The following is a 27,150-nucleotide window of genomic DNA, read 5'->3' on the forward strand; positions in this document are numbered from 1 at the left end:
GTGCTTCTCTTCAGTTTCTATACAGGGTTCAGGTCAGGGAACTGGGACGGCCATGGTAGAAGCTTCATTCTGTGCTCAGTGACACAATTTTGTGTTGATTTTGATGTTCGTTTTGGATCATCGTCCTGCTGGAAGATACAACCATGGCCCATTATAAGATTTCTAACAGAGGCAGTTTTGATTTTTAATCTGCTGGTATTTGATAGAATCCATGAAGCCATGTATCTAAAAAAGATGTCCAGGAGCTCCGGCAGAAAAATAGGTCCACAACATTAAAGACCCAGCAGTATTTTTAACCTCTCCGCACCAAAACCATCTGGAGGGTTAGCTGCCCTGGTGAAAAAACCAGCTAAAACCAGCCTAGGCTGGTTGGCTGGTTTTAGCTGGTCAACCAGCCTGGTTTTAGCTGGTCATAGCTGGGAGGCAGGCTGGTTTTAGAGGGGTTTTGGCCATTTTTCCAGCCTGGCCAGGCTGGTCAGGCTGGTCTTAGCTGGTCAGGCTGGGAAACCACCAGCTAAAACCAGCCTGACCAGCCTGGCCAGGCTGGGAGACCAGCTAAAACCAGCCATTTCCAGCTTAAACCAGCTAAGACCAGCCAACCAGCCTAGGCTGGTTTTAGCTGGTTTTTTCAGCAGGGGCCAAAAAGCTCATTTTTAGTTTCATCTGACCATAGAAGCCAGTCCTGTTTGAAGTTCCAATCATGTCTGACAAGTGAATATGCTGGAGTTTGTTTTTTGGGTGAGCCAGGAGGATGTTTTCTTGAAACCCTCTGGAACAACATGTGGTGATGTAGGAGCTGTTTGAACATTTTATTTTAGGCTTTCTGAGCCCAAGACTCAACAATTCTCTGCAATTCTCCAGCTGTGATCCTTGGAGAGTCTTTTGCCACTCAAACTCTCCTCCTTATCGTGCAATAGGATGATATAGACACACATCCTCTTCCAGGCAGATTTGTAACATATTTAGTTGATTGGAACTTCTTAATTATTGCCCATGATGGTGGGAATGGGGATCAATGCTTTAGGTCTTTTCTTACAGCCACTTTCTATTTTGTGAAGCTCAACAAACTCGTTCTGCACATCAGAACTACATTCTTTGGTTTTACTCCTTGTGATGGATGATTAAGGGACTTTGGCTTTTGTCTTCCTCATATTTATAATCCTGTGGAACAGAAAGTCATGACTGGACAATTTTATACTCCCAGTCCTAGCCGATGGGAATATACTTTAGAGATATTTTACTTGGACAAATTTTTAGGGGTGCCAATAGTTGTGGCCAACGTGAACTAGAGAAAAACATTTATTTCATAATGAGACACCCCCCCCCCCCATTTTCCATCGTTTAACTTCAATGAAAGGTTAGAATTTTGTACATTTTTCAAATGAAAGATCTGAAGGATAAAAGATGCAGATTTATTTTTACAGTCACCTTTGTTCATATTTACTAAGGGTGCCAATAAATAATAAATACCATGTTGAGTTAATACGTGTTTTTGCAGTCACTGCCATTGCCACATTGAAATTTCATACATGAACTAAATACTACTGCAAAGTCTCAACATACTTGGACTTGTTTTTAGAAATAAACATTTGTGAATATAAATTGTGCTTATTTATAAATCGACTTGCCAAAAATGCTTACAATTGACATTGTATTTTTTTTTAATTTACAGGTGCAGGTCATATAATTAGAATATCTTTAAAAAAGTTGATTTATTTCACTAATTCCATTCAAGAAGTTAGACTTGTATAATGTATACATTCATTCCACACAGACTGATATATTTCAAGTGTTTAGTTCTTTTAATTTTGGTGATTATAACTGACAACTAATGAAAACCCCAATTCAGTCTCTCAGAAAATGTGAATATTACTTAAGACCAATACAAAAAAAGGATTTTTAGAAATCTTGGCCAACTGAAAAGTATGAACATGAAAAGTATGAGCATGTACAGCACTCAATACTTAGTTGGGCCTGAAGTACTGCAGCAATGCGGCTTGGCAGTCGATCAGTCTGTGGCACCGCTCAGGTGTTATGAGAGCCCAGGTTGCTCTGATAGTGGCCCTCAGCTCTTCTTCATTGTTGGCTCTGGCATATCGCATCTTCCTCTTCACAATACCACATAGATTTTCTATGGTGTTAAGGTCAGGCGAGTTTGCTGGCCAATTAAGAACAGGGATACCATGGTCCTTAAACCAGGTACTGGTAGCTTTGGCACTGTGTGCAGGTGCCAAGTCCTGTTGGAAAACGAAATCTGCATCTCCGTAAAGTTGGTCAGCAGCAGGAAGCATGAAGTGCTCTAAAATGGTCCTCAGAAAACACAGTGGACCAACGCCAGCAGATGACATGGCACCCCAAACCATCACTGACTGTGGAAACTCTTCACTGGACCTCAAGCAACGTGGATTCTGTGCCTCTCCTCTCTTCCTCCAGACTCTGGGACCCTGATTTCCAAAGGAAATGCAAAATTTACTTTCATCAGAGAACATAACTTTGGACCACTCAGCAGCAGTGCAGTCCTTTTTGTCTTTAGCCCAGGCGAGACTCTTCTGACGCTGTCTGTTGTTCAAGAGTGGCTTGACACAAGGAATGCGACAGCTGAAACCCATGTCTTGCATATGTCTGTGCGTAGTGGTTCTTGAAGCACTGACTCCAGCTGCAGTCCACTCTTTGTCAATCTCCCCCACATTTTTGAATGGGTTTTGTTTGACAATTCTCTCCAGGGTGCGGTTATCCCTATTGCTGGTACACTTTTTTTCTACCACACCTTTCCCTTCCCTTCGCCTCTCTATTAATGTGCTTGGACACAGAGCTCTGTGAACAGCCAGCCTCTTTTGCAATACCTTTTGTTTCTTGCCCTCCTTGTGCAAGGTGTCAATGGTCGTCTTTTGGACAACTGTCAAATCAGCAGTCTTCCCCATGATTGTGTAGCCTACAGAACTAGACTGAGAGACCGTTTAAAGGCCTTTGCAGGTGTTTTGAGTTAATTAGCTGATTAGAGTCTGGCACCAGGTGTCTTCAATACTCAACCTTTTCACAATATTCAAATTTTCTGAGATACTGAATTGGGGTTTTCATTAGTTGTCAGTTATAATCATCAAAATTAAAAGAAATAAACACTTGAAATATATCAGTCTGTTTGGAATGAATGTATACATTATACAAGTTTCACTTCTTGAATGGAATTAGTGAAATAAATCAACTTTTTGAAGATGTTCTAATTATATGACCAACACCTGTATTTGTTTATGTATTTAAAGAAAGTGAAAGTACAATGTACATAAGCAACATGAATGCAATTCAGTGTACTTGTATCCAACCTTTTTGACATATTTAGACTTAAAAGGCGTAAACTGTTTTTTTTTTTTTGACGTTTAAGACCAGTGTTTATTAGATCAAGTGTGTGATTGATGAAATAACCCAGAAGTCCAGATGCATTTGTGCTTTAAAGATCATGTGCTCAGCTCTTGCTCAGGAGGACTTTAACCACAAGTCAGCTGACCTCAGCACAGACCTAAACACTGACTCATAGAGCTCCAGCTTCAACCCTGAGGGAGGCTCTGTTGAGGCGTGAGCACCACAGAATCATCCTTCATTATATATTAGGAATACATAAAGCCCAAAAACATGAAGGCAAGCTCAATTTGTAACTGCACAACTTTGATTTCACGTGTACTGTAGTTGAAATTAAAATCACCCCCGATTGCCGCCACTAGAGGCGCTATTGCAGGCATTATCAAAACTGTCCTGTTCTATGCTGCCCTCCAAAGGCAAAGTGCAGTAACTACGCCAACACTGAAACTGAGAAAAATGGCTGTAAAGTTTTTACGCCAGGTAATCAAACATGTTGACGCTCTCGTTTCTCTGAAACGGGACAAAATTGAACCAGGAGACTTTGCCACAAGACAAAACAGTTGTCACAAAGTCCATTTTAAGCCTTAACTCAATGTTGACCAAATGTGTAGTTACTGTGCTTTGCCTTTGGAGGGCAGTATGGTCAGTTAGACGTGAAATGAATTGAGAAACAGCTTGAGGACATTCTCGGTTAGAGTTAACTGCATAAATGTAACTCTTCAAAACACATTTATAGCTCAGTTACAGTTCACAATTGAATCAACATTATAATACAGCAGCTACTGACTAAAGAGGGAAATGTTAGTTTCATGTGGTCATTTCTCCTGAAGTCAACCTTTTTAGCACTTCAGCACATTTTAGGGTAGCGTTTTGCAGAGATACACACAAAAAAATGAGAAAAAGGAGAAGTCATAAACAATAATGCAATAAGGCAAAAGCTTCTTGGCCTGATTTTCTTACTGTGTGATAGTTGATCATCTCTTGAAGATTCTCGGCAAACTTGCTCAGACTGGACTGTGAAGAAATCAGAGAGCATTACAAAGGTTAGCAAAGAGACTACAGATTACTGGAGGAGAAGAAAGAGCATGGCTGTTTATCACGAAACTAAAAAAAAAAAAAAAAAAAGTCACATTTGACCATTAAAAAAATAAATAAATAAAAATGACATAAGTTCTAAGTTCCCATATTAACTTTAATATAGTTTTACAAAAGTAAATAAATACATAAATAAATAATTACATTTTTAGTTTTTAGTCAGTTCAACAAATACTACAATGGTGTGCAAATGTTAATTTGAATAAAAATCAATGGCAATTTAATTTTTTTTTTTTTTTTTTTTTTTTTGCATTACAGTTGTTAAACCTTCAAAACAAATTTAGACTTTAAAGAATAGTAAATAGGATTGAGAAAGTATTAAAATAATAATTGTTAAAAAGTGAGATTTTTTTCCACTTATTTTAGCAAAACTGTATGAAGCACCAACTGGGTAAAAAAAAAAAAAAATAACAATAAACTGCATGTTTTTATTATTATTATTATTTTTGCAAAACAGAGTAAAAATAAATAAAGGTTGTTGCAACTTTTTAAAATCGCACAATTCTTACTTTTTTCTCAATTGCAAGATAAAAACTCATAATTCTGACTTTTTTTCTCAGAAATGGATGACACGAACTCACAATTGAGAGAAATAAAGTCAGAACTTTGATACAAATTCATAATTCTGACGTTGAATTGTGAGATAATTTGATAATTATTTATAAATGCATGTTTGTATCTCGCAATTTCGTTTTCTAGCAATTGTGAGTTTGTATAGTATCTCGCAAATCTGACTTTTTTCCTCACAAATGCAAATTTGTATCTTGCAATTCTGACTTTTTTTCTAGAAATGGATGATATAAACTCGCAATTGCGAGCAATAAATTTAGAATTGCAAGACAGACTCATAATTCAGACTTTTTTTTCGCATAATTGCGAGTTTTTATCTGGCAAATCTGACTTTTTTTTTCCAGAATTGGGTGATATAAACTAGCAACCGCGAGAAATAAAGTCAGAATTGCAATATAAACTCATAATCTTGACTTTTTTTCTCCAAAATTGATGATATAAACTAGCAATTGTGAAAAATAATTTTTCACAAATTTGACTTTTTTCCTCACAAATGCAAGTTTGTATTTTGACTTTTTTTTCAGACAATTATGTTATTATATAAAAATATTCTCACAGTTGTGAGTTTGTCGCAATTCTTCTTCTTTTTTCCAGAATTGCGTGATACAAACTCACAATTCTGACTTTTTTCTTTGAATTGGGTGATACAAACTTGCAAATGCAAGAAATAAAGTCAGAATTGCAAGATATAAACCCATAATTGTGACATTTTTTTTCTCAGAAAAATGGATGATATAAACTAGCAATTGTAAGAAATAATTTTCCTCACAAATGCGAATTTGTATCTCGCAATTCTGACTTTTTTCAGGCAATTCTGACTTTATAAAAGTCAGAATTATGAGATGTAAACTCGCCACTGTGAGAAAAACGTTTTTTTTTTTAAAGTCAGAATTGCCTGAAAAAAGTCAGAATTGCGAGATACAAATTCGCATTTGTGAGGAAAATTATTTCTTACAATTGCTAGTTTATATATAGTTTATAAAAGTCAGAATTATGAGATGTAAACTCGCCACTGTGAGAAAAACGTTTTTTTTTTTTTAAACTATATATAAACTTGCAATTGTGAGAAATAAAGTCAGAATTGCAAGATATAAACTCAGAATCCGGCCTTTTTTTCTCAGAAATACTTTTTTTTTTGTTTCTCTACGTTTTCATTTTGACCTTCATATATTGTTTTACAAAAAATAAATTAATTAATTAAAATGACAATTAACACATTTTTATTTTTTTTCGTCAGTTCAACAAATACTACCATGGTGAATAAATGTTCATTTGAATAATGCTCAATGGTAATTTTAATATATTAATTTTTCTGTTAAATTACATATTTTTTTGCATTATAGCTGTTTAACCTGCAAAACAAATTTAGACTTTAAAGAATCGAAAAATAGGATCGTAAAAGTATTAAAATTGTGATTTTTTGCAAAAATGTATGAAGCACCAAAGGGTAAAAAACTAAAAGATGAATAAAACAATAAATAAATAAAAATAAATTACAATTTCAATTCATTTTGCAAAACTGTATTGTATGGAAGCTCATTTCGAAATAAAAAAAACTAACAACTCTGACTTTTTTCTCAGAATTGCGTCATATAAACACACAACTGTCAGAAATAGTCAGAATTGTGAGATAAAAATGGAAATAAATAAAATAAAAATGAGATAAAAACTTTTTTGGTCCTCGCAATTGCGAGTTTGTATCTCAATTTTTTAGGCAATTCTGACTTAAAAAAAAAAAAAACCTTTTTTCTCACAGTTGCGAGTTTACATCTCACAATTCTGACTTTTTTTTCCAGGATTGCGTGATACAAACTGGCAACGGTGAAAAGTTGCAAAACTGTATGGGGGGGGGGGGGGGGGGGGGAATGTTTTGCAACTTTTTTCTTCTTTACAAATACAAGTTTGTATCTTGCAAATCTGACTTTTTTTCTCAGAAATTGATATCAACTTGCAATTGTAAGCATATTTTTTCCAAACAAATGCAAGTTTGCGTCTCGAAATTCTGTTTTCTTGCAATTGCGAGTTTGCAAATCTGACTTTTTTTCCCAGAACAGCAAGTTTGCATCATGCAAACTGTAAACTCGCAACTGTGACAAAAAAGTTTTTTGTTTTTTTTTAATTTTGAAAAACTATGGGAAAAAAAAAAAACTCACAAAAGTATTGCAGTCTATCTAGAAAATGTGTTCACTTACAAAAATATTGCCTTTCCCTCAAAAAAAAAGTTGCATTCGCAACATTTAAATTTAGGATATTATTATTTCCATCACAAAAGTTTTTGCAAGCAAACACCATGTTTTTCGGAGAATGCAAAATTTCACAAGTGAATGCAAACATTCCTGAATGCAATAACATTTGGTTATTTGTAAGTAAAGAAAACAAAATCAAACATATCCAGGATATGATCAATAATACATTTCATGTTTGGTTCTGATGAAATTGTGGAGGCATTAAAAACAAAACCAGCTTGGGAAACACTAGTATATACCTGCACCAGATGCATATAGAAGAAAACACACTGGTATCTTTTCATAGTACAATGGAGCGCTCACAATGGATATTTCAAAGAAACAGGAAAGTAAATATGTGAAGGACAGGAATGCTGGTATGCAGCCAATGTTTCTGTGTGAACACAAACCAAGCTTGCTTTCAAACGATCACTAAATAAACAGAAGTATTTCAATTGGCACATCTACAGCAAGCCAAACAAGCTCTAGACGCTTCTGCTCCAGGGACAGGTTCATGTGTTTGGGGCTAATGAGAGCTGATTGGTTATTACTCACCTCGATTACGTCGTCTTTGGCAGACTGCTGTGCCAACTCACGGATCCCGTTCACAAACTGCTTGTTGGCCGTGTTGTACGCCTTCCCAGCATCGATCATCCCAATGCATAGTTTCACCAGCTAAACAAAACACACAGTACACAGATCTGTAAATATACAGTAAACATGAATATAAAATGTAAGTAAATGAAACATTCATGTAAAGTATATAAATATACAAATGTGTAATTAAAATTCTGAGTTATCAAGCTTGTTATCAACCGTCAGGCAAAACTGAGTGCTTAGAAATCTGGTTTGCACTTTTTTTTGTAAGTGGTCAAAAAAAATAATATAAAGTCTAATTAAGCGGTTTGTCAAAACAAAATACGCAATAAAAAGCAATTTAAAAAACAGGTCATAAAACTGCTAAGAAAAGTAGTAAAAAAAGACAAAAAATAAACAAAAAAACAAAAATTAAACAAAAGAAAAAACAAACAAAAGCAAACAAAAAGGTAAACAATTAAGTATGATTTGTCCTTTGTCCAAACAAAATAAAAACTATCAGGTTATAAAATAAAGCCTGACTGCTAAGAAAGGGGTTGGTACTTTATTGGTCAAAAGAAAACAAGACAAAAACAAAATGAAACAAAACACAAAAAAGACTAAATGAAACAGCAAAACAAAAACAAATTAAAAAACTAAAAAATCAAATCAAAAAAAAAAAATACAAAATGAAACAACAAAACAAAAACAAATGAAAAACCAAAACAAAACCAAACAAAATAAAACAAAACACAAAATCAAACAACAAAACAAATAAAAAAACAGCCAGGCCAAACCAAACAAAACACAAAAATCAAGACAAAAATACATTTTAAAAAAGAAAAGCATCCCAAAAAAAAAATGAAACAACAAAACTAAAGAAAATCCAAAACGAAAATCAAACTAATTACAAAAAATCAAGACAAAACAAATAAACAAAAAAGAAAAACTAAAAAGAAAAAGAAACAAGAACAAAATTTGACAAAGTATATAAATATAAAAATGTATAATTAAAAATCTGTGTCATTTTGTTTCAGCTTGTTATCATCCGTCAGGCAAAACTGAGTGCTTAGAAATCTGGTTTGCACTTTTTTTTGTTAGTGGTCAAAAAAATAATAGTAGGTTATAAAATAAAGTCTAATTAAGCGGTTTGTCAAAACAAAATACGCAATAAAAAGCAATTTAAAAAACAGGTCATAAAACTTCTAAGAAAAGTAGTAAAAAAAGACAAAAAATAAACAAAAAAACAAAAATTAAACAAAAGAAAAAACAAACAAAAGCAAACAAAAAGGTAAACAATTAAGTATGATTTGTCCTTTGTCCAAACAAAATAAAAACTATCAGGTTATAAAATAAAGCCTGACTGCTAAGAAAGGGGTTGGTACTTTATTGGTCAAAAGAAAACAAGACAAAAACAAAATGAAACAAAACACAAAAAAGACTAAATGAAACAGCAAAACAAAAACAAATTAAAAAACTAAAAAATCAAATCAAAAAAAAAAAATACAAAATGAAACAACAAAACAAAAACAAATGAAAAACCAAAACAAAACCAAACAAAATTAAACAAAACACAAAATCAAACAACAAAACAAATAAAAAAACAGCCAGGCCAAACCAAACAAAACACAAAAATCAAGACAAAAATACATTTTAAAAAAGAAAAGCATCCCAAAAAAAAATGAAACAACAAAACTAAAGAAAATCCAAAACGAAAATCAAACTAATTACAAAAAATCAAGACAAAACAAATAAACAAAAAAGAAAAACTAAAAAGAAAAAGAAACAAGAACAAAATTTGACAAAGTATATTAATATAAAAATGTATAATTAAAAATCTGTGTCATTTTGTTTCAGCTTGTTATCATCCGTCAGGCAAAACTGAGTGCTTAGAAATCTGGTTTGCACTTTTTTTTTGTTAGTGGTCAAAAAAATAATATTAGGTTATAAAATAAAGTCTAATTAAGTGGTTTGTCAAAACAAAATACACAATAAAAAGCAATTTAAAAAACAGGTCATAAAACTGCTAAGAAAAGTAGTAAAAAAAAGACCAAAAAAAATTAAACAAAAAGAAAAAACAAACAAAAGCAAACAAAAAGGTAAACAATTAAGTATGATTTGTCCTTTGTCCAAACAAAATAAAAACTATCAGGTTATAAAATAAAGCCTGACTGCTAAGAAAGGGGTTGGCACTTTATTGGTCAAAAGAAAACAAGACAAATACAAAATGAAACAAAACACAAAAAAGATGAAACATCTAAATGAAAACATCAAAAAAAAAAAAAAAAAAAGAATTCCTTTTTAAAAAAAAAAATAAACAACAGGAAAAAAAAAAACTAATTCAACCAAAAATACAAAATGACACAATGAAACAAATAAAAAACAAAACAAAAAACAGCCAGGCCAAACCAAACAAAACACAAAAATCAAGACAAAAATACATTTTAAAAAAGAAAGCGAAGAGAAAGAAAAACATCCAAGAAAAAAAAATTAAACAACAAAACTAGAGAAAAACCAAAACGAAAATCAAACTAATTACAAAAAGCAAGACAAAACAAATGAACAAACAAAAAAAGAAAAACTAAAAAGAAAAAGAAAAAAAGAACAAAATTTGACAAAGTATATAAATATAAAAATGTATAATTAAAAATCTGTGGCATTTTGTTTCAGCTTGTTATCATCCATCAGGCAAAACTCACAAGTCTGACAGCTTAAAAAAGTTGTTTGCACTTTTTTGTTAGTGGTCAAAACTCAAAAGTAAAAAAAATAAATAAAAAGGTTACAAAATAAGGTCTGATTGTTTATATAAGCGATTTGTCAAAACAAAATATACAATAAAACGCAATAAAAAAACAGGTCATAAAATTGCTAAGAAAAGTAGGTGCTTTATTGGTAAACAAAAAACAAACAGAATTGAAAAAAAGTAAATAAACCAAAGAAAACAAAAAGAAAGAAGGAAAATAAATAAAAACAAAAAATTAAGTATGATTTGTCCTTTGTCCAAACAAAACATGCAACTGAAAAGACAAAACCAAAACAACAAAACAAAAACAATCAGGTTATAAAATAAAGTCTGAGTGCTAGAAAGGTACTTTATTACTCAAAAGAAAAGTAGACAAAAACAAAAAAATAAACAACAAAACAAAAACAAATGAAAAAAAAAAAAAACAGAAAACAAAAATAAAAAAACAACATAAAATAAACTAATTCAACCAAAAAAGACAAAATGAGACAAATAAAACAAAACCAAACAAAAGAACAAATGAAAAACCAAAGCAAAATCAAACAAACCCAAAAAATAAATAAATAAAGACAAAAAAAGAAAAACAAAAAACAAACAAAAACAACCAAACAAAACAAACAAAACAAAATTAAACAACAAAACAAAACTATCAGGTTATAAAATAAAGTCTGACTGCTAGAAAGGGGTTGGTACTTTATTGAAAGTTTTCAAAAAACACAAAAAAGACAACATTACAAAATGAAACAAACGAAACAAAAAAAAAAACGAAAAACAAAAGAAACAAACAAAAACAAAAACAAAAACAACCAATCAAAAAATAATGAAACAAAACAGGTTATAAAATAAAGTCTGACGGTTAGAAAGGGGTTGGTACTATATTGGTTAAAAGAAAGCTGGACAAAAACAAAATGAAACAAAAAAACAAAAACAAATTTAAAAACTAAAAACCAACCAAACCAAATAAAACAAAACACAAAAATCAAATTTAAAACAAAACAAAAAAGCAACAAAAGACAAAACTAATTCAACCAAACAAACAAAAAAGACCAAATGAAAAAGATATAAAAATTTGTATAACACATTGTCTTGTCAATCCATCAGTTCACATTTACAACTCTATGTGTTTGCTGCTTAAAACCATGGATTGATTTTTTTCACATTGGTCTTTCTGACAACAGCAGACGAACAAACTGATTCAAAATGTCAGATCGTTCTCTTCCAGCAGGAGGCGCTATCAGAATAAACACAAAGCAGCTCCGCAGCTGACTTTGAAACGTGCAGCGCTCATATTGGATAGGATGGATAGCCTTATAAAGTTTCATCGCAATTCTTGCCTTTTAGTCCCCACATTTAAGACCACCTGAAATCATAATTAAGACTTTCTTAACCGCTAATAATACTGCAGTCATCAATGAAAATTGAGAGCTTTATTTTAAACACCGACTTTCAGAAACAACCCTTAAGCCTACACCAAATACGTTTCTTTTTATTTTTTCCCTACTATGTTCGGCGCACAAGAGAAATATTAGGAAAGTAAATCAATATCAGCAAATGAAGTAGGCTATATTTGTCTATCATTGTCTCTGAGAGAATGTGCACGTCAGTTACTGAAAGCGCTGTTTTTACTTTCGCTTTAACATATTGCGCAGTTTTTGCTTTGCTTGTGTGATATCCATTGGCTCACCTTCATGTATAAAAATGCAGAATAAAAAGATATATTTACAATATTTTGCGACGTTACCCCAACATAATGCTTTTTCCATCAACGTTTTTCACTCACTGAACCCTGCTGAAAAAAAACAGCTAAAACCAGTCTAGGCTGGTTGGCTGGTATTAGCTGGTTTAAGCTGGAAGTAGCTGGTCTTTTAGCTGTTGGTTTTCCAGCCTGACCAGCTAAGACCAGCCTGACCAGTCCTGGCTAGGCTGGAAAAATGGCCAAAACCCCTCTAAAACCAGCCTGCCGACCAGCTATGACCAGCTAAAACCAGCCAACCAGCCTAGACTGGTTTTAGCTGTTTTTTTTCACTCACTGAAAGCTACATCTGTCTGTGCGCAATGCGCCGATCTCTGCTCTCATCGCTGCACGGAAGATTGCACCCAACCGCTGACCCTGGTGTGCTTGATATAAATTGTGTTATTAGAAATTAGCGTTCGGCATTTATTTAATTATGTCAAAAGCTTTCACTGTCCGCATGAACGCATCTTGCGGTCCGCCCGTTGACGACCCGGGTATAGAGCATCAATCCTTGCAGTGACCGTTTTGCGTGATGGGACAGCATAGTGGAGCTCAACGTAATTCATTAAACGTTTAAAACCTTCACCTTCAACAAAACTAATAGGCAGCAAGTGTTCTGCTGTCATTTCTGCTATTAGCTGCGTCATCTTCTCTGTCTGTCTGATGGTGAAATCTCTTATGCTCGTCTGACTGCTGGTAGTGGCATTGGCGAAATCTGCTTTTTTGTGTTTTTGTGCAAGATGGTAACGCATCGAACTCGTTGTGGAAGTTTTTCAAAGTGTTGCCAGACATCGCTGGGCGCTTTAGGCCCCGATCACACCGAACGCGTCTTTTAGTTCTAAAAACTGAAGGCGCACAGCACTGCCTTTTTTTTGTTGACTTTTAAAAAAGAGCAGTGTGCTGCCGTTGTTTTATGCTGCTAGGCAACGACCAAAACAGCTGTCCTGTCAGTCAAATCAAAGGACTATCCATAGGTTCCATGTGACGTCACTGTAGTTTATCGCCGCCATTTTTGTGTCCGCGCTACCTGTTTCAGTCTATGGTCACAGCAGCCGCAACTACCAGAGGAAGATCAACAAAACTCCCAGACTGTTCACAACAAGTATACAATATGCCCGGGATATGTTGTTCAGTTAGCTGTAAAAACAGTCATCAGAAAAAAAAAACTAACAACAGTTTTATTAGATCTCAGCAGTGCTGGAAGTGGGTCGGTATGCATATAGCGTACCGGTGTCATTCACGCAGGTGCTTTCCAAAGCAGGGTTTTTTTTTTCGGCACAATAAGAGTACTGGAATAATAATTAAATATTGACTAAGATTGTGAATCAGTACATTATAACGAAAATAATGCCTTAAAATGAAAAGAAACATTTTTTTGCGATTACATCATTTTGAACCGATCAACTCGTAAGTCCAAAGATTTAGTAAACAAGAAAGCATTCAAAGAGCAAGTTCAAAACAGTGCTAATGCAGAGAATAGTGACTTACAGTACATCCAGATGCCGTAAATTATTTGTTTTCATTTGTCTTAAGAGCAAGAGTGTTTTATAGTTGAAGGTGTTTTAGATTATGCGGTGTTTAGTGAATTATGAAAATTAAATAATAAACGCTAAACTATTGTACTACATAGCGTTCGTCATTGCAACGCCTGCAGTAAAGTATATACATGTAAAAGGGTTCTCAAAAATAATCATATTTGTTTTGCTAAAACTATTTATGTACAATTACTCTAAAAATGATTTGTCATACAAAAATGGCACACAAGTTACACACAAACCATCGTCCCAAGTAAATGGTACCATTGTGAATTGTGACTGGCTGCACAAGTGGTGTAATAAACTAAATTAAACTAAAATGTTATTGCAGCCATATAGCTTGAATGAATAAAAATGCATATTTTAAATAAAGAAATCTCATGCTTTTGGTGCTTGAATTTGTGCTTCAATAATGAGATCCAGTTTTAGGAATACACAAGACGTGAAAGACGTCTTCCCTCAGGTATATTTTATGTTTTCTTGGCTTGCTGGATGTTGCGCTTATGCTCAATAATCTCATTTTTTTGCATTCGCCAAAACTAATTTGCCGACATCTAAGCGCGGACTGTGGGAATTAGTGCCGTCAGCGCGAGTCCCGTTCGCTGTGAAGTAAGTTAGTGACCAGCCGGCAGAGGATTCTTCAAGGTCTTAAAGCCTTCATCGAGCGACTACGTTCACAACAATTTACACTTTTTGTCCTAAACATACAATCAAGTCAAATACACAGTGTGGGAAGTAGTAGTAAAAAGTAATTTCTTATTTCAATTTATTATTAAATCTCATTGAGATGCGCTGTGTCTGTTGTCATATCGGACACAAACATGGCGGCGAGCATAGCGGAAGTGACGTCTTTGGTACCCATGAATAGCGCGAGCGCTCTAAAATCTTTGGTTTCTGCTGTTAAGTAAACTGTCATATTAGCAGAAACCCTACAAAATACAGCTCCGGGTTACCCACGACAGACACCAAAAGTTTCTCCTCCATTTCTTGCAGTCTCAGGACTTTTTAAGCAATGGTAAACTTTCGTCACCACAACAGAAGGCCCGCCTCTCCATTCATTCGATTGGACAATGGAAAAAACGCGAATGACGTCGGGCGTTTTTCCGCTCAGAGTTGCATTTTTTTCAACTTCAGGCGCTCAGAGCGCTTCTGCAAAAACGCGAGCCGCAGCAGGCGGCGAAAACGCAAGGCGCCCGGGGCGCATAAGCAGCGCGCAGAACGCTCACTGCCAACAGAAAACCATTCAAAAAAGTCGCCTCTGGCCCCGATCACACCAAACGCGTCTTTTAGTTCTAAAAACTCAAGGCGCACAGCACTGCCTTTTTTTTGTTGACTTTTAAAAAAGAGCAGTGTGCTGCCGTTGTTTTATGTTGCTAGGCAACGACCAAAACAGCTGTCCTGTCAGTCAAATCAAAGGATTACAGAGGGTTTCAACGGCAACAACATAAACAAACTTTACTGCGCATGCGCGCTTTTGTGGCCCAAACTTAACTTCCGGTAGACATCCAAATAGAATCAATAACAACAGCTAAGTCCTTCTAGAGTAGATTATTTTTTTAATAACAAGCGAAATATGTTGGCTGCGTAAATTAGACTGATTTATTAAAAATGCAAACTCATTCTCTGCCAGCAGGAGGTGCTTTAAGCACGAGAAACGAGGTTTCCCTGGTAATGGCTATAGACAAAGCAGCTCTTAATTTAAAAACGCTGCCTAAGGCCGCGATCACACCGAACGCGTTTTTGCAGTTGGAGGCGCCTCTTTTGAATGGTTTTCTGTTGGCAGTGAGCGTTCTACGCGCTGCTTATGCGCCCCAGGCGCCTCACGTTTTTGCAGGAGCGCTCTGAGCACCTGAAGTTGAAAAAAAAATCAACTCTGAGCGGAAAAACGCCCAACGTCATTCGCGTTCTTTTCCATTGTCCAATCGAATGAATGGAGAGGCGGGCCTTCTGTTGTGGTGACGGAATTTTACCGTTGCTTAAAAAGTCCGGAGACTGCAAGAAATAGAGGAGAAACCTTTGCTGTCTATCGTGGGTAACCCGGAGCTGTATTATTTAGGGTTTCTGCTAATATGACAGTTTACTAAACAGTAAACAGATTTTAGAGCGCTCGCGCAATAATCCTTTGATTTGACTGACAAGACAGCTGTTTTGGTCGTTGCTTAGCAACATAAAGAAACCGCAGCACACTGCTCTTTTATTAAAAGTCACCAAAAAAGGCAGTGCTGTGCGCCTCGCGTTTTTAGAACTAAAAGACGCGTTCGGTGTGATCGGGGCCTTATGCAGGATGAAATGAAAATGACATTTTCTAAAGACAGTCTTTCTTCAGAAATACAGTGATATAAAAACACCCACGCCTCGGTTTGATTTTTAAACGTGCATTACGTTTATTCAACGAAGTCTATTGGAAAATCAGTCGGTTTTTATATCGCCACAAATAAATAAATGTTTGGGAAACACATACCACAGCACAATAACCTGAGACCAACTTCATTACTCATTATTAGCTGCGTTTGTAGCCCGCGACACGAACCAGACAGATAAACAAACACAGACTGGAAGTTAACTTAGGTCCAGGCACGTGCGCCCGATGAAACCGTCTATAGCGCGAGCGCTCTAAAATCTTTGGTTTCTGCTGTTAAGTAAACTGTCATTTTAGCAGAAACCCTAAAAAATACAGCTCCGGGTTACCCACGACAGACACCAAAAGTTTCTCCTCCATTTCTTGCAGTCTCCGGACTTTTTAAGCAATGGTAAACTTTCGTCACCACAACAGAAGGCCCGCCTCTCCATTCATTCGATTGGACAATGGAAAAAACGCAAATGACGTCGGGCGTTTTTCCGCTCAGAGTTGATTTTTTTTTTTCAACTTCAGGCGCTCAGAGCACTCCTGCAAAAACGCGAGGCGCCTGGGGCGCATAAGCAGCGCGTAGAACGCTCACTGCCAACAGAAAACCATTCAAAAAAGGCGCCTCTCACAGCAAAAACGCGTTCGGTGTGATCGCGGTCTTAGAAGCCATCTTCGCTCTGTGCTCCGGTCTTGTCTCTAGACCGCAACTTCTCACAGCCATAACCAATAAAATTTCAGACTACCGCCCAAATACCAGCATAATCAGAAAGAATGAAAGTAGTTTAATTAAAAAAAAATAAATAAATGCATTTTTGGAGCCAATCGATCGTCATTTTCATGCTCGATCGTCGCTGATGGGTTAGTGATGGGAAGTTCAGATCATTTTACCGACTCGGATCTTTGAGTCTCGTTCAGCAAAATGAACAAATCTTTTTTCGAGTCATTTCGTTCATTTTACCGAAATTTGTAAAACAAAAAGTTTGGAGCGAAAAAGGTAAAAATCAATACAAAACAAATAATTTACAGTTTAATTAAGTTAATTTAGAAAAAAAAAAAAAAAAACGTTTGGAGCATTTTTCGTTCGTTAAATATAAGTTTTTGATTTTTAAAGTAACGACCAAGCGGCCGGCGGCAGACAATGAGTTGATGTTTGATCAATTTTGCCTTCTCAGATAATCACGACTTGCCTAAGATAAATATAGATGTAGGCCTAAAAGAGTTAAAGTATAAAACAACGTTCATTTCAACGTTAAAATAATATAAATGTGCGGTATTAGGCACAAATGCAAACCTTTGTGTAGAGAGCCGCTTTGCAGGACAAGTAGGCGCCAGCGCAATCACTTGCATTTTTGCAGTGGAAACAATTTAAAATATTCCGTCATTTTTGCTCATAAAGGTAAGAGTAAATAACAACAATACAGTATCACAATATCAACAAAACGTTGCAAACGGTGCCTGAATCATTGAAAACAAACATGATCCCCTTTCTGTCATCTCAATATTAGCGCTTCTCAGCAAAACTCAGCGCATACATAACTCACAGACAAGATACATAGAAAGCTTTAAATTATTACTTAACGAAATAGAACAAATCAAAAACAAAAGCTCTTTCATTATGTAGTCTGTAAAGATTAATTTCTCTCTAAAGGCGCGTCCAAAGAGGAAATGGCGATCGGCAACTTCATCCTTGCTAGACACTGACTCAGAAATCGCAAGCGTTTTAGCCTTTATTTTACATTAATTTCCAACAGGCGGTGAATATAAACGCTTTTTTATTAGTTTAATGTTGAAATTAACATTGTTTTCTACCTGAACTCTTTTAGGCCTATAGATTTATTGTAGGCAAGTCGTGACGATTTGAGAAGGCAAAACTGATCAAACACAAACTATGATCAACTTACTGTCTGCCGCTAGCTGCTTGGTCGTTACTTAAAAAAAAAAAAACTAAATCTTATATTGAACGAACAAAAACATGCTCTAAATGTTTGTCTAAATTAACTTAAAAAAAACGAAACGAAACAATCATTTTGCCATTACATGCACGATGTCTGAGTTTTGAGCTCTGCCTTGCCGTGACTGTGAGCGAGTGAGACGAGTAGCCACTCCCTCCCTACGCATCTACCAATCAGTAGCTAGTTTGTAAGCGAGCAGAGAGTGCTCTGATCATTTGACTTAAAATTTTTATGAAATTCTGAATTTTGCATGCCTTCACGTTTGGGGGGGGGGGGGGGCAGTCACAGCATTTAGGGGTGCATTGCCCCACCTTGCCCATGCCTATGTGACAGCCCCATACGCTTTACCTATGCTGCCTGAGCCGGAAACAGAATTGATTAGTTCATCTCTCCAGTCTTTGGGTTTGCGCATGCGCGACTGAACACAAAACTAAATCAAAAAACAAAAACAAAAACAAAAAAGAAAAAAATAAACAAAACAAAACATAACCAAACAAAATACAAAAATCAAGACAAAACTAAATCAAAAAACAAAAACAAAACAAAAAATAAAAGAAAAAAATTAACAAAACAAAAACAAAATACAAAAACCAAACAAAATAAAACAAAATACAAAAATCAAGACAATACTAAATCAAAAAACAAAAACAAAAAAGAAAAGAAAAAAAATTAACAAAACAAAACCAAACAAAATACAAAAACCAAACAAAATAAAACAAAACACAAAAATCAAGACAAAACTAAATCAAAAAACAAAAACAAAAACAAAAAAGAAAAGAAAAAAATAAACAAAACAAAATACAAAAATCAAGACAAAACTAAATCAAAAAACAAAACAAAAAATAAAAGAAAAAAAATTAACAAAACAAAACAAAATACAAAAACCAAACAAAATAAAACAAAACACAAAAATCAAGACAAAACTAAATCAAAAAACAAAAACAAAAAAGAAAAGAAAAAAATAAACAGAACCAAACAGAATACAAAATTCAAGACAAAACTAAATCAAAAAACAAAAACAAAACAAAAAAGAAAAGAAAAAAAATTAACAAAACAAAACCAAAAAAAATAAAACAAAACACAAAAATCAAGAAAAAACTAAATCAAAAAACAAAAACAAAAAAAGAAAAAAATAAACAAAACAAAATACAAAAATCAAGACAAAACTAAATCAAAAAACAAAAACAAAACAGAAAAAAATTAACAAAACAAAACCAAACAAAATACAAAAACCAAACAAAATAAAACAAAACACAAAAATCAAGAAAAAACTAAATCAAAAAACAAAAACAAAAAAGAAAAGAAAAAAATAAACAAAACAAAACATAACCAAACAAAATACAAAAATCAAGACAAAACTAAATCAAAAAACAAAAACAAAACAAAAAAGAAAAAAATTAACAAAACAAAACCAAACAAAATACAAAAACACAAAAATCAAGAAAAAACTAAATCAAAAAACAAAAACAAAAAAGAAAAGAAAAAAATAAACAAAACAAAACATAACCAAACAAAACACAAAAATCAAGACAAAACTAAATCAAAAAACAAAAACAAAACAAAAAAGAAAAAAATTAACAAAACAAAACCAAACAAAATACAAAAACCAAACAAAACAAAAAACACAAAAATCAAGAAAAAAACTAAATCAAAAAACAAAAACGAAAAGAAAAAAATAAACAAAACATAACCAAACAAAATACAAAAATCAAGACAAAACTAAATCAAAAAACAAAAACACAACAAAAAATAAAATAAAAAAATTAACAAAACAAAACCAAACAAAATACAAAAATCAGGACCAAAAAAACCCAAAACAGAACCAATAACAAAAAAAGAAAATAATTCTGATTGCTTTTGTTACTATAAAAGCAAAGCAACAATTACAACCATGCTTTATCAAATCTCTATAACTTTATAATCTTGTTTTTGTTCCTGTATATAATTAGTTGACGTTATAGATGTTTAAATCTACAAAACAGGATTTATTAAGTCACAGTGTCATCTGTTTCCAGGTTTGCTGACGGCTGACGTTGCAGATGCTCAATTATGACGCTGTGCACATTTACAACTGTGTGTGGATTCATAAGAAAAGCAGCAGCAGCTCCTCCTCAAGGAGGCTCTCATATCCTTCCTTAGCGGTCGAGAGGAGGAAGTGAGCGGTCTGAGTCACTCGGACAAACGGCGCTGGGTGGGTCTGCAATCTGACCCAACAATGAGGCGCTCCGTCGCTCACTCTCACAATCACAATCTCTGCTGCTGCTTTTACTGCACTCCACAGGAAACCGCTCAAATCAAACTCTGGTGTTGCTGCTTCTTTCCAAACTAGTATTGGCATTTCCAGATAGTCCTAACATATCTTCAAATGGTGCTGGATTAACATGATCATCAGGTTTTGTTCAGCTTGAACGCTGCTCAAAAATGTTATGATGCTAATAAAATGTGTAATAAAAAGCAGATGTTGTTTACTGCACTGCTTTTCAACAGCTGAACTCATTAAAGAAATTTGTATTCTTTTTTTTTCTATTTTTAAATATTTAATTCAAATAAGGAATTACACACAATATAAAAAAAAAATAATAAATAATATACATTTCTCTTATACAATATAATCCAAACGTACCTTGTCTAGTTTGGACTCGAGCTCACAGACGTCTCCCTCCACCTCTTCAATGGTCGCCCTGTTGAAGACAGAGCAAGATTTCAGTCAATTACAGATTGCATTTTGCAGAGCTAATCTAGTTGAAAGAAACCTTGACGATTACATGCAAACTTCGGGGAATAAACTGAAATGCTAAAAGCATAGAATGTAAACCAGAGAGTGGTTCATTTCCTTGAAAGTGAAAGTAAAAACTCAGATTCTGTTGATTAGCCAAAACACTTCAATGCAATAAGACCACAGCAAAACTGTGAGAAGACATGATCCGTGAGGTTTAACTCTCTTCCACAGCTGTTTTTCTCCTCACATTTCCATGTGACTTCATTGCTGGGATGTTTTACTCAATCCAAATTCCTCAATAAGCATGAGAAAAACAGAAAAACATCTCAAACACACTCCAATGCACCGCTGAGAGTCTGGATGCAGATCTACACTAGAAGACAACGACTCAATCCTCTCAGGAACGTGTGCTAATATTGATTAACCCAAATGACCTCAGGAGGAAGAGAAACACAGGTTTATGAATACGCTTTGATGAACTTTCAGAACTCGTCTCAGAAATCCCTTTTTAACCATTATTAAGTTGGCTTGAGAAAGCCAGAAATCCCATAGACTTACATTGAGGGAATGTTCAACTGATCAACACTATTCAAACTCCAACTGACAAAATTCAAATTTCAACTGTCAGAATCCCTTCAGACTCAATCAAACTGACCTTCTATCAACTATTTCTAATCCATTTAGACTCATTCAAACTCATCTAATCTTTCTAATCTACTTAAATGATGCTAACAATATGCTAATGATGCTAGAATCATGCTAATAATTTGCTAATCGTGCTAGCAACAAGCTAGTAACTTGTTAATCATGTTAGAATCAAGCTAGCTACTTGCTAGTAGCATGCTAATAATGTTCGAATCATGCTAGTAACTTGATAATCATGTTAGGAACACACTAACAACTTGCTAGTTAGAACATGATAGTAACTTGCTAATCATCCTAGCAACATGTTAGAATCATGCTAGTCACTTTCTAGTCATTCTAGTAACTTGCTAGTAGCACGCTTAAATAGCGTTAGTAACTCGCTAATCATGTTACAAAACATACTAGTAACTTGCTCACCATGCTAGAATATTGCTAGTAACTTGCTAATCATGCTAGAATCCTGCTACTAACTTGTTAATCGTGTTAGCAACATGCTAATAATTTGCTAATAATGCTAAAATCTCGCTAATCATGCTAGAATCTTGCTATTAACTTGCTAATAATGCCAGAATCTCGCTAATTATGCTAGAATCTTGCTATTAACTTGCTAATAATGCTAGAATCTCGCCAATTATGCTACAATCTTGCTATTAACTTGCTAATAATGCTAGAATCTCGCCAATTATGCTACAATCTTGCTATTAACTTGCTAATAATGCTAGAATCTCGCCAATTATGCTACAATCTTGCTATTAACTTGCTAATAATGCTAGAATCTCGCCGATTATGCTACAATCTTGCTATTAACTTGCTAATAATGCTAGAATCTCGCCAATTATGCTACAATCTTGCTATTAACTTGCTAATAATGCTAGAATCTCACCAATTATGCTACAATCTTGCTATTAACTTGCTAATAATGCTAGAATCTCGCCAATTATGCTAGAATCTTGCTATTAACTTGCTAAAAATGCTAGAATCTTGCTAGTAACTTGCTAATCATGTTAGAATCTTGGTACTAACTTGCTAATAATGCTAGAATCTCACTAATTATGCTAGAATCTTGCTATTAACTTGCTAAAAATGCTAGAATCTTGCTATTAACTTGCTAATAATGCTAGAATCTTGCTAGTAACTTGCTAATAATGCTAGAATCTCACTAATTATGCTAGAATTTTGCTATTAACTTGCTAAAAATGTTAGATTCTTGCTAGTAACTTGCTAATCATGTTAGAATCTTGGTACTAACTTGCTAATAATGCTAGAATCTCGCTAATTATGCTAGAATCTTGCTATTAACTTGCTAATCATGTTAGAATCTTGGTACTAACTTGCTAATAATGCTAGAATCTCGCTAATTATGCTAGAATCTTGCTATTAACTTGCTAATCATGTTAGAATCTTGGTACTAACTTGCTAATAATGCTAGAATCTCACTAATTATGCTAGAATCTTGCTATTAACTTGCTAAAAATGCTAGAATCTTGCTATTAACTTGCTAAAAATGCTAGAATCTTGCTAGTAACTTGCTAATAATGCTAGAATCTCACTAATTATGCTAGAATTTTGCTATTAACTTGCTAAAAATGTTAGATTCTTGCTAGTAACTTGCTAATCATGTTAGAATCTTGGTACTAACTTGCTAATAATGCTAGAATCTCACTAATTATGCTAGAATCTTGCTATTAACTTGCTAAAAATGCTAGAATCTTGCTAGTAACTTGCTAATCATGTTAGAATCTTGGTACTAACTTGCTAATAATGCTAGAATCTCACTAATTATGCTAGAATCTTGCTATTAACTTGCTAAAAATGCTAGAATCTTGCTATTAACTTGCTAAAAATGCTAGAATCTTGCTAGTAACTTGCTAATAATGCTAGAATCTCACTAATTATGCTAGAATTTTGCTATTAACTTGCTAAAAATGTTAGATTCTTGCTAGTAACTTGCTAATCATGCTAGAATCTTGCTAGTAACTTGCTAATAATGCTAGAATCTCACTAATTATGCTAGAATCTTGCTATTAACTTGCTAAAAATGCTAGAATCTTGCTAGTAACTTGCTAATCATGTTAGAATCTTGGTACTAACTTGCTAATAATGCTAGAATCTCACTAATTATGCTAAAATCTTGCTATTAACTTGCTAAAAATGCTAGAATCTTGCTATTAACTTGCTAATAATGCTAGAATCTTGCTAGTAACTTGCTAATAATGCTAGAATCTCACTAATTATGCTAGAATGTTGCTATTAACTTGCTAAAAATGTTAGATTCTTGCTAGTAACTTGCTAATCATGTTAGAATCTTGGTACTAACTTGCTAATAATGCTAGAATCTCGCTAATTATGCTAGAATCTTGCTATTAACTTGCTAATCATGTTAGAATCTTGGTACTAACTTGCTAATAATGCTAGAATCTCGCTAATTATGCTAGAATCTTGCTATTAACTTGCTAATCATGTTAGAATCTTGGTACTAACTTGCTAATAATGCTAGAATCTCACTAATTATGCTAGAATCTTGCTATTAACTTGCTAAAAATGCTAGAATCTTGCTATTAACTTGCTAAAAATGCTAGAATCTTGCTAGTAACTTGCTAATAATGCTAGAATCTCACTAATTATGCTAGAATTTTGCTATTAACTTGCTAAAAATGTTAGATTCTTGCTAGTAACTTGCTAATCATGTTAGAATCTTGGTACTAACTTGCTAATAATGCTAGAATCTCGCTAATTATGCTAGAATCTTGCTATTAACTTGCTAATAATGCTAGAAGCTTGCTAGTAACTTGATAATCGTGTTAGCAACATGCTAGTAACTTGCTAAAAATGCTAGAATCTTGCTAGTAACTTGCTAATAATGCTAGAATCTCACTAATTATGCTAGAATCTTGCTATTAACTTGCTAATAATGCTAGAATCTTGCTATTAACTTGCTAATAATGCTAGAATCTTGCTATTAACTTGCTAATAATGCTAGAATCTTGCTAGTAACTTGCTAATCATGCTGGAATCTTGGTACTAACTTGCTAATAATGCTAGAATCTTGCTAGTAACTTGCTAATAATGCTAGAATCTTGCTAGTAACTTGCTAATCATGCTGGAATCTTGGTACTAACTTGCTAATAATGCTAGAATCTCGCTAATTATGCTAGAATCTTGGTATTAACTTGCTAATAATGCTAGAATCTCGCTAATTATGCTAGAATATTGCTATTAACTTGCTAATAACGCTAGAATCTTGCTATTAACTTGATAATAGTGTTAGCAACTTGCTAATCACGTTGGAATCTTGCTAGTAACTTGATAATTGTGTTAGCAACATGCTAGTAACTTTCTAATTATGGTAGAATTTCACTAATCATGCTAGAATCTTGTTGTTCATGCTAGAATGTTGCTAGTAGCTTTCCTAATCATGTTAGCAACATGCTAGTAACATGCTAATCATGTTATCAACATGATAGTAACTTGCCAATCATGCTAACAACCTATAAAAATACAGCCTATAAAAATACAAGCAACAAGCTAATAACGTTAAAACGTGCTAACATGTTACATAATGTAAGCAATGTGTTCAATAATGCTAGCAACATCAACTTTCCTACTTTTACAACTGCTTCAAACTTTCAAACTAGGCTTTCTCAAGCCAACTTAAAGTTTGTTCTCATCTAGTTTTAAAGTGTTCTCTTCCTGTAACTCCGCTGTTGTCCGTCAGTGTTATCTCGTTCTGATACAAAGGTTAGAGTTAATCAGTTGTGTGATTCTGAAGCACATCTTCCTGAGCAAATGTCTGCTCCTTAATTTGGTCCAGGAGATTTTCCCAAAACAGCTCTGGCTGGAGCCGGCGGTTGTGAAAGTGCTGACGGCAGTGAAGCGGGCTGCTGCTAATGAAATCTAGGCCATTGCCTCATAGACTGAGAGCTGGAGCAGATCCAGAGAGCGTGTGAGTCATGAGAGGAGGAACTACACACTCAATAGCACACGCTAACACAGCACACATCTGCCTCCAGCAACATTAACTACCTGTGCACATGTAATCCTATACCAACAAACCCTAAACAAAGAGGAATTACGAGCATCGAGAACTTCTGAAGAGAAATTTTAAAGGTGCGGCATGTAATATTGACAGATAAGGGTTGAAAACGGGTACTGCAGAAATTAATTCAGTCTCAAACTGAACTAAAGAAGCATACTTTACATTTCCAAAGCAAGGGATACGAACAGGAATTAGAAGTGAAGAAGAGGTAGAAAATAATAGTTTTAAATCATAATCTGATCACTGTCTTTGCACAACTGATTTTCACCAAACAAGATTTTATTTTTTACAAATATTACAAATTATTATTTTATAAATATAATTCTGTCTTTGGGTCATACCGCATGACATTTTAAAACATGAATTAACCTTGCTTTGTCATTAAATAAATCTCATTTAATTATCAAATTAATTAATTAATTGATTTATTTTAATATTTTTCAGAATATTTAGTAGTTTTGATGATATCGGAAGCAAATCTAAACTCATACAACTTTAAAAAAGTGAATTAAATAAATCTCATTTATTTATTTATTCATTTATTTGAATGAATTAATTTTTTTTTAAAAATCCAGATTTTTAATAGTTTTGAATGATATTGGAAGCAAATTTGAACTCGATCAACTTCCTTTTTAGATTTTTAATACTTTTCAATTATATTTCAAGCAAATTTAAACAAACTTCTTTTTTTAAGATTATAATAGTTTTGAAATAACATTGGAAGCACATTTAAACTCAAACAACTTCATTTTTTAGATTTTGAATAGTTTTGAATAATACTGGAAGCAAATTTAAACTCAAACACTTAACTTTTCTTAGAATTTTAATAATTTTAATTATATTGAAAGCTATTTAAACTCAAACATCTTCCTTTTTTTTTAGAATTTTATAGTTTTGAATGGAAGCAAATGTAAACTCAACCAACTTCCTTTTTAATATTGTTTAATACTTTTGAATGATGTTGGAAGTCAATGTAAATTCAACTTTTTCAGATTTTTAATACTTTTGACTGAAATTGGAAGAAAAATGACCTTTTTTACCATTTGTAATAAATCTGAATGATATTGAAAGAAAATTTTAACTCAAATTTACTTCTTTTAGAATTTGAATAGTTTTGAAAGATATTGGAAGCAAATCTAAAATCGAACGACTTACTTTTTCATTTTTTTTTAAGTTTTGAATGATATTGGAAGCAAATTAAAACTCAAAAACCTACTTTAAAAAAATGTCTAATAGTTTTAAATGATATTGGAAGCTAATTTAAACTCAAACAACTTCCTTTTTTCAGATTTTTAATACTTTGGACTGATATTGGAAGAAAAATTAAACGAGTTACTTTTTACAATTTGTAATACATTTGAATGATATTGAAAGCAAATTTTAACCCAATTTACATTTTTTAAAATGTTTCTAATAGTTTTTAATTATATTGGAAGCAAATAAAAAAAATATAAAATTCAAGTCGTTTTTAATGATACTGGAAGCTTTTTAAACTCAAACATGTTCTTTTTTTTAGAATTGTATAGTTTTGAATGATATTGGAAGCCAATTTGAATTTGCAAGAAAATTAACTCAAACAAGTGTAATACTTGCAAATTTAAACTCAACTTCTTTTTTT

The 27,150-nt window shown here is 33.5% G+C and overlaps 1 protein-coding gene across 1 annotated transcript in view; it reads right to left on the reverse strand.

The window, feature by feature from the left end:
• Positions 1-3,825: 3,825 nt before the first annotated feature.
• Positions 3,826-27,150, reverse strand: part of LOC141338187 (arf-GAP with coiled-coil, ANK repeat and PH domain-containing protein 2-like) — a 35,986-nt gene continuing 12,661 nt past the window's right edge. Inside the window, exons 2-5 of the mRNA XM_073843740.1 lie at positions 20,756-20,813; positions 7,800-7,919; positions 4,315-4,368; positions 3,826-3,864 (exon numbers count right to left, since the gene is read on the reverse strand). Coding sequence (XP_073699841.1) covers positions 3,826-3,864; positions 4,315-4,368; positions 7,800-7,919; positions 20,756-20,813 — 271 coding nt within the window. The remainder of the gene's footprint in view (positions 3,865-4,314; positions 4,369-7,799; positions 7,920-20,755; positions 20,814-27,150) is intronic.

This window comes from Garra rufa, chromosome 7, assembly GCF_049309525.1.
Source record: "Garra rufa chromosome 7, GarRuf1.0, whole genome shotgun sequence".
Lineage (NCBI taxonomy): Eukaryota > Metazoa > Chordata > Actinopteri > Cypriniformes > Cyprinidae > Garra > Garra rufa.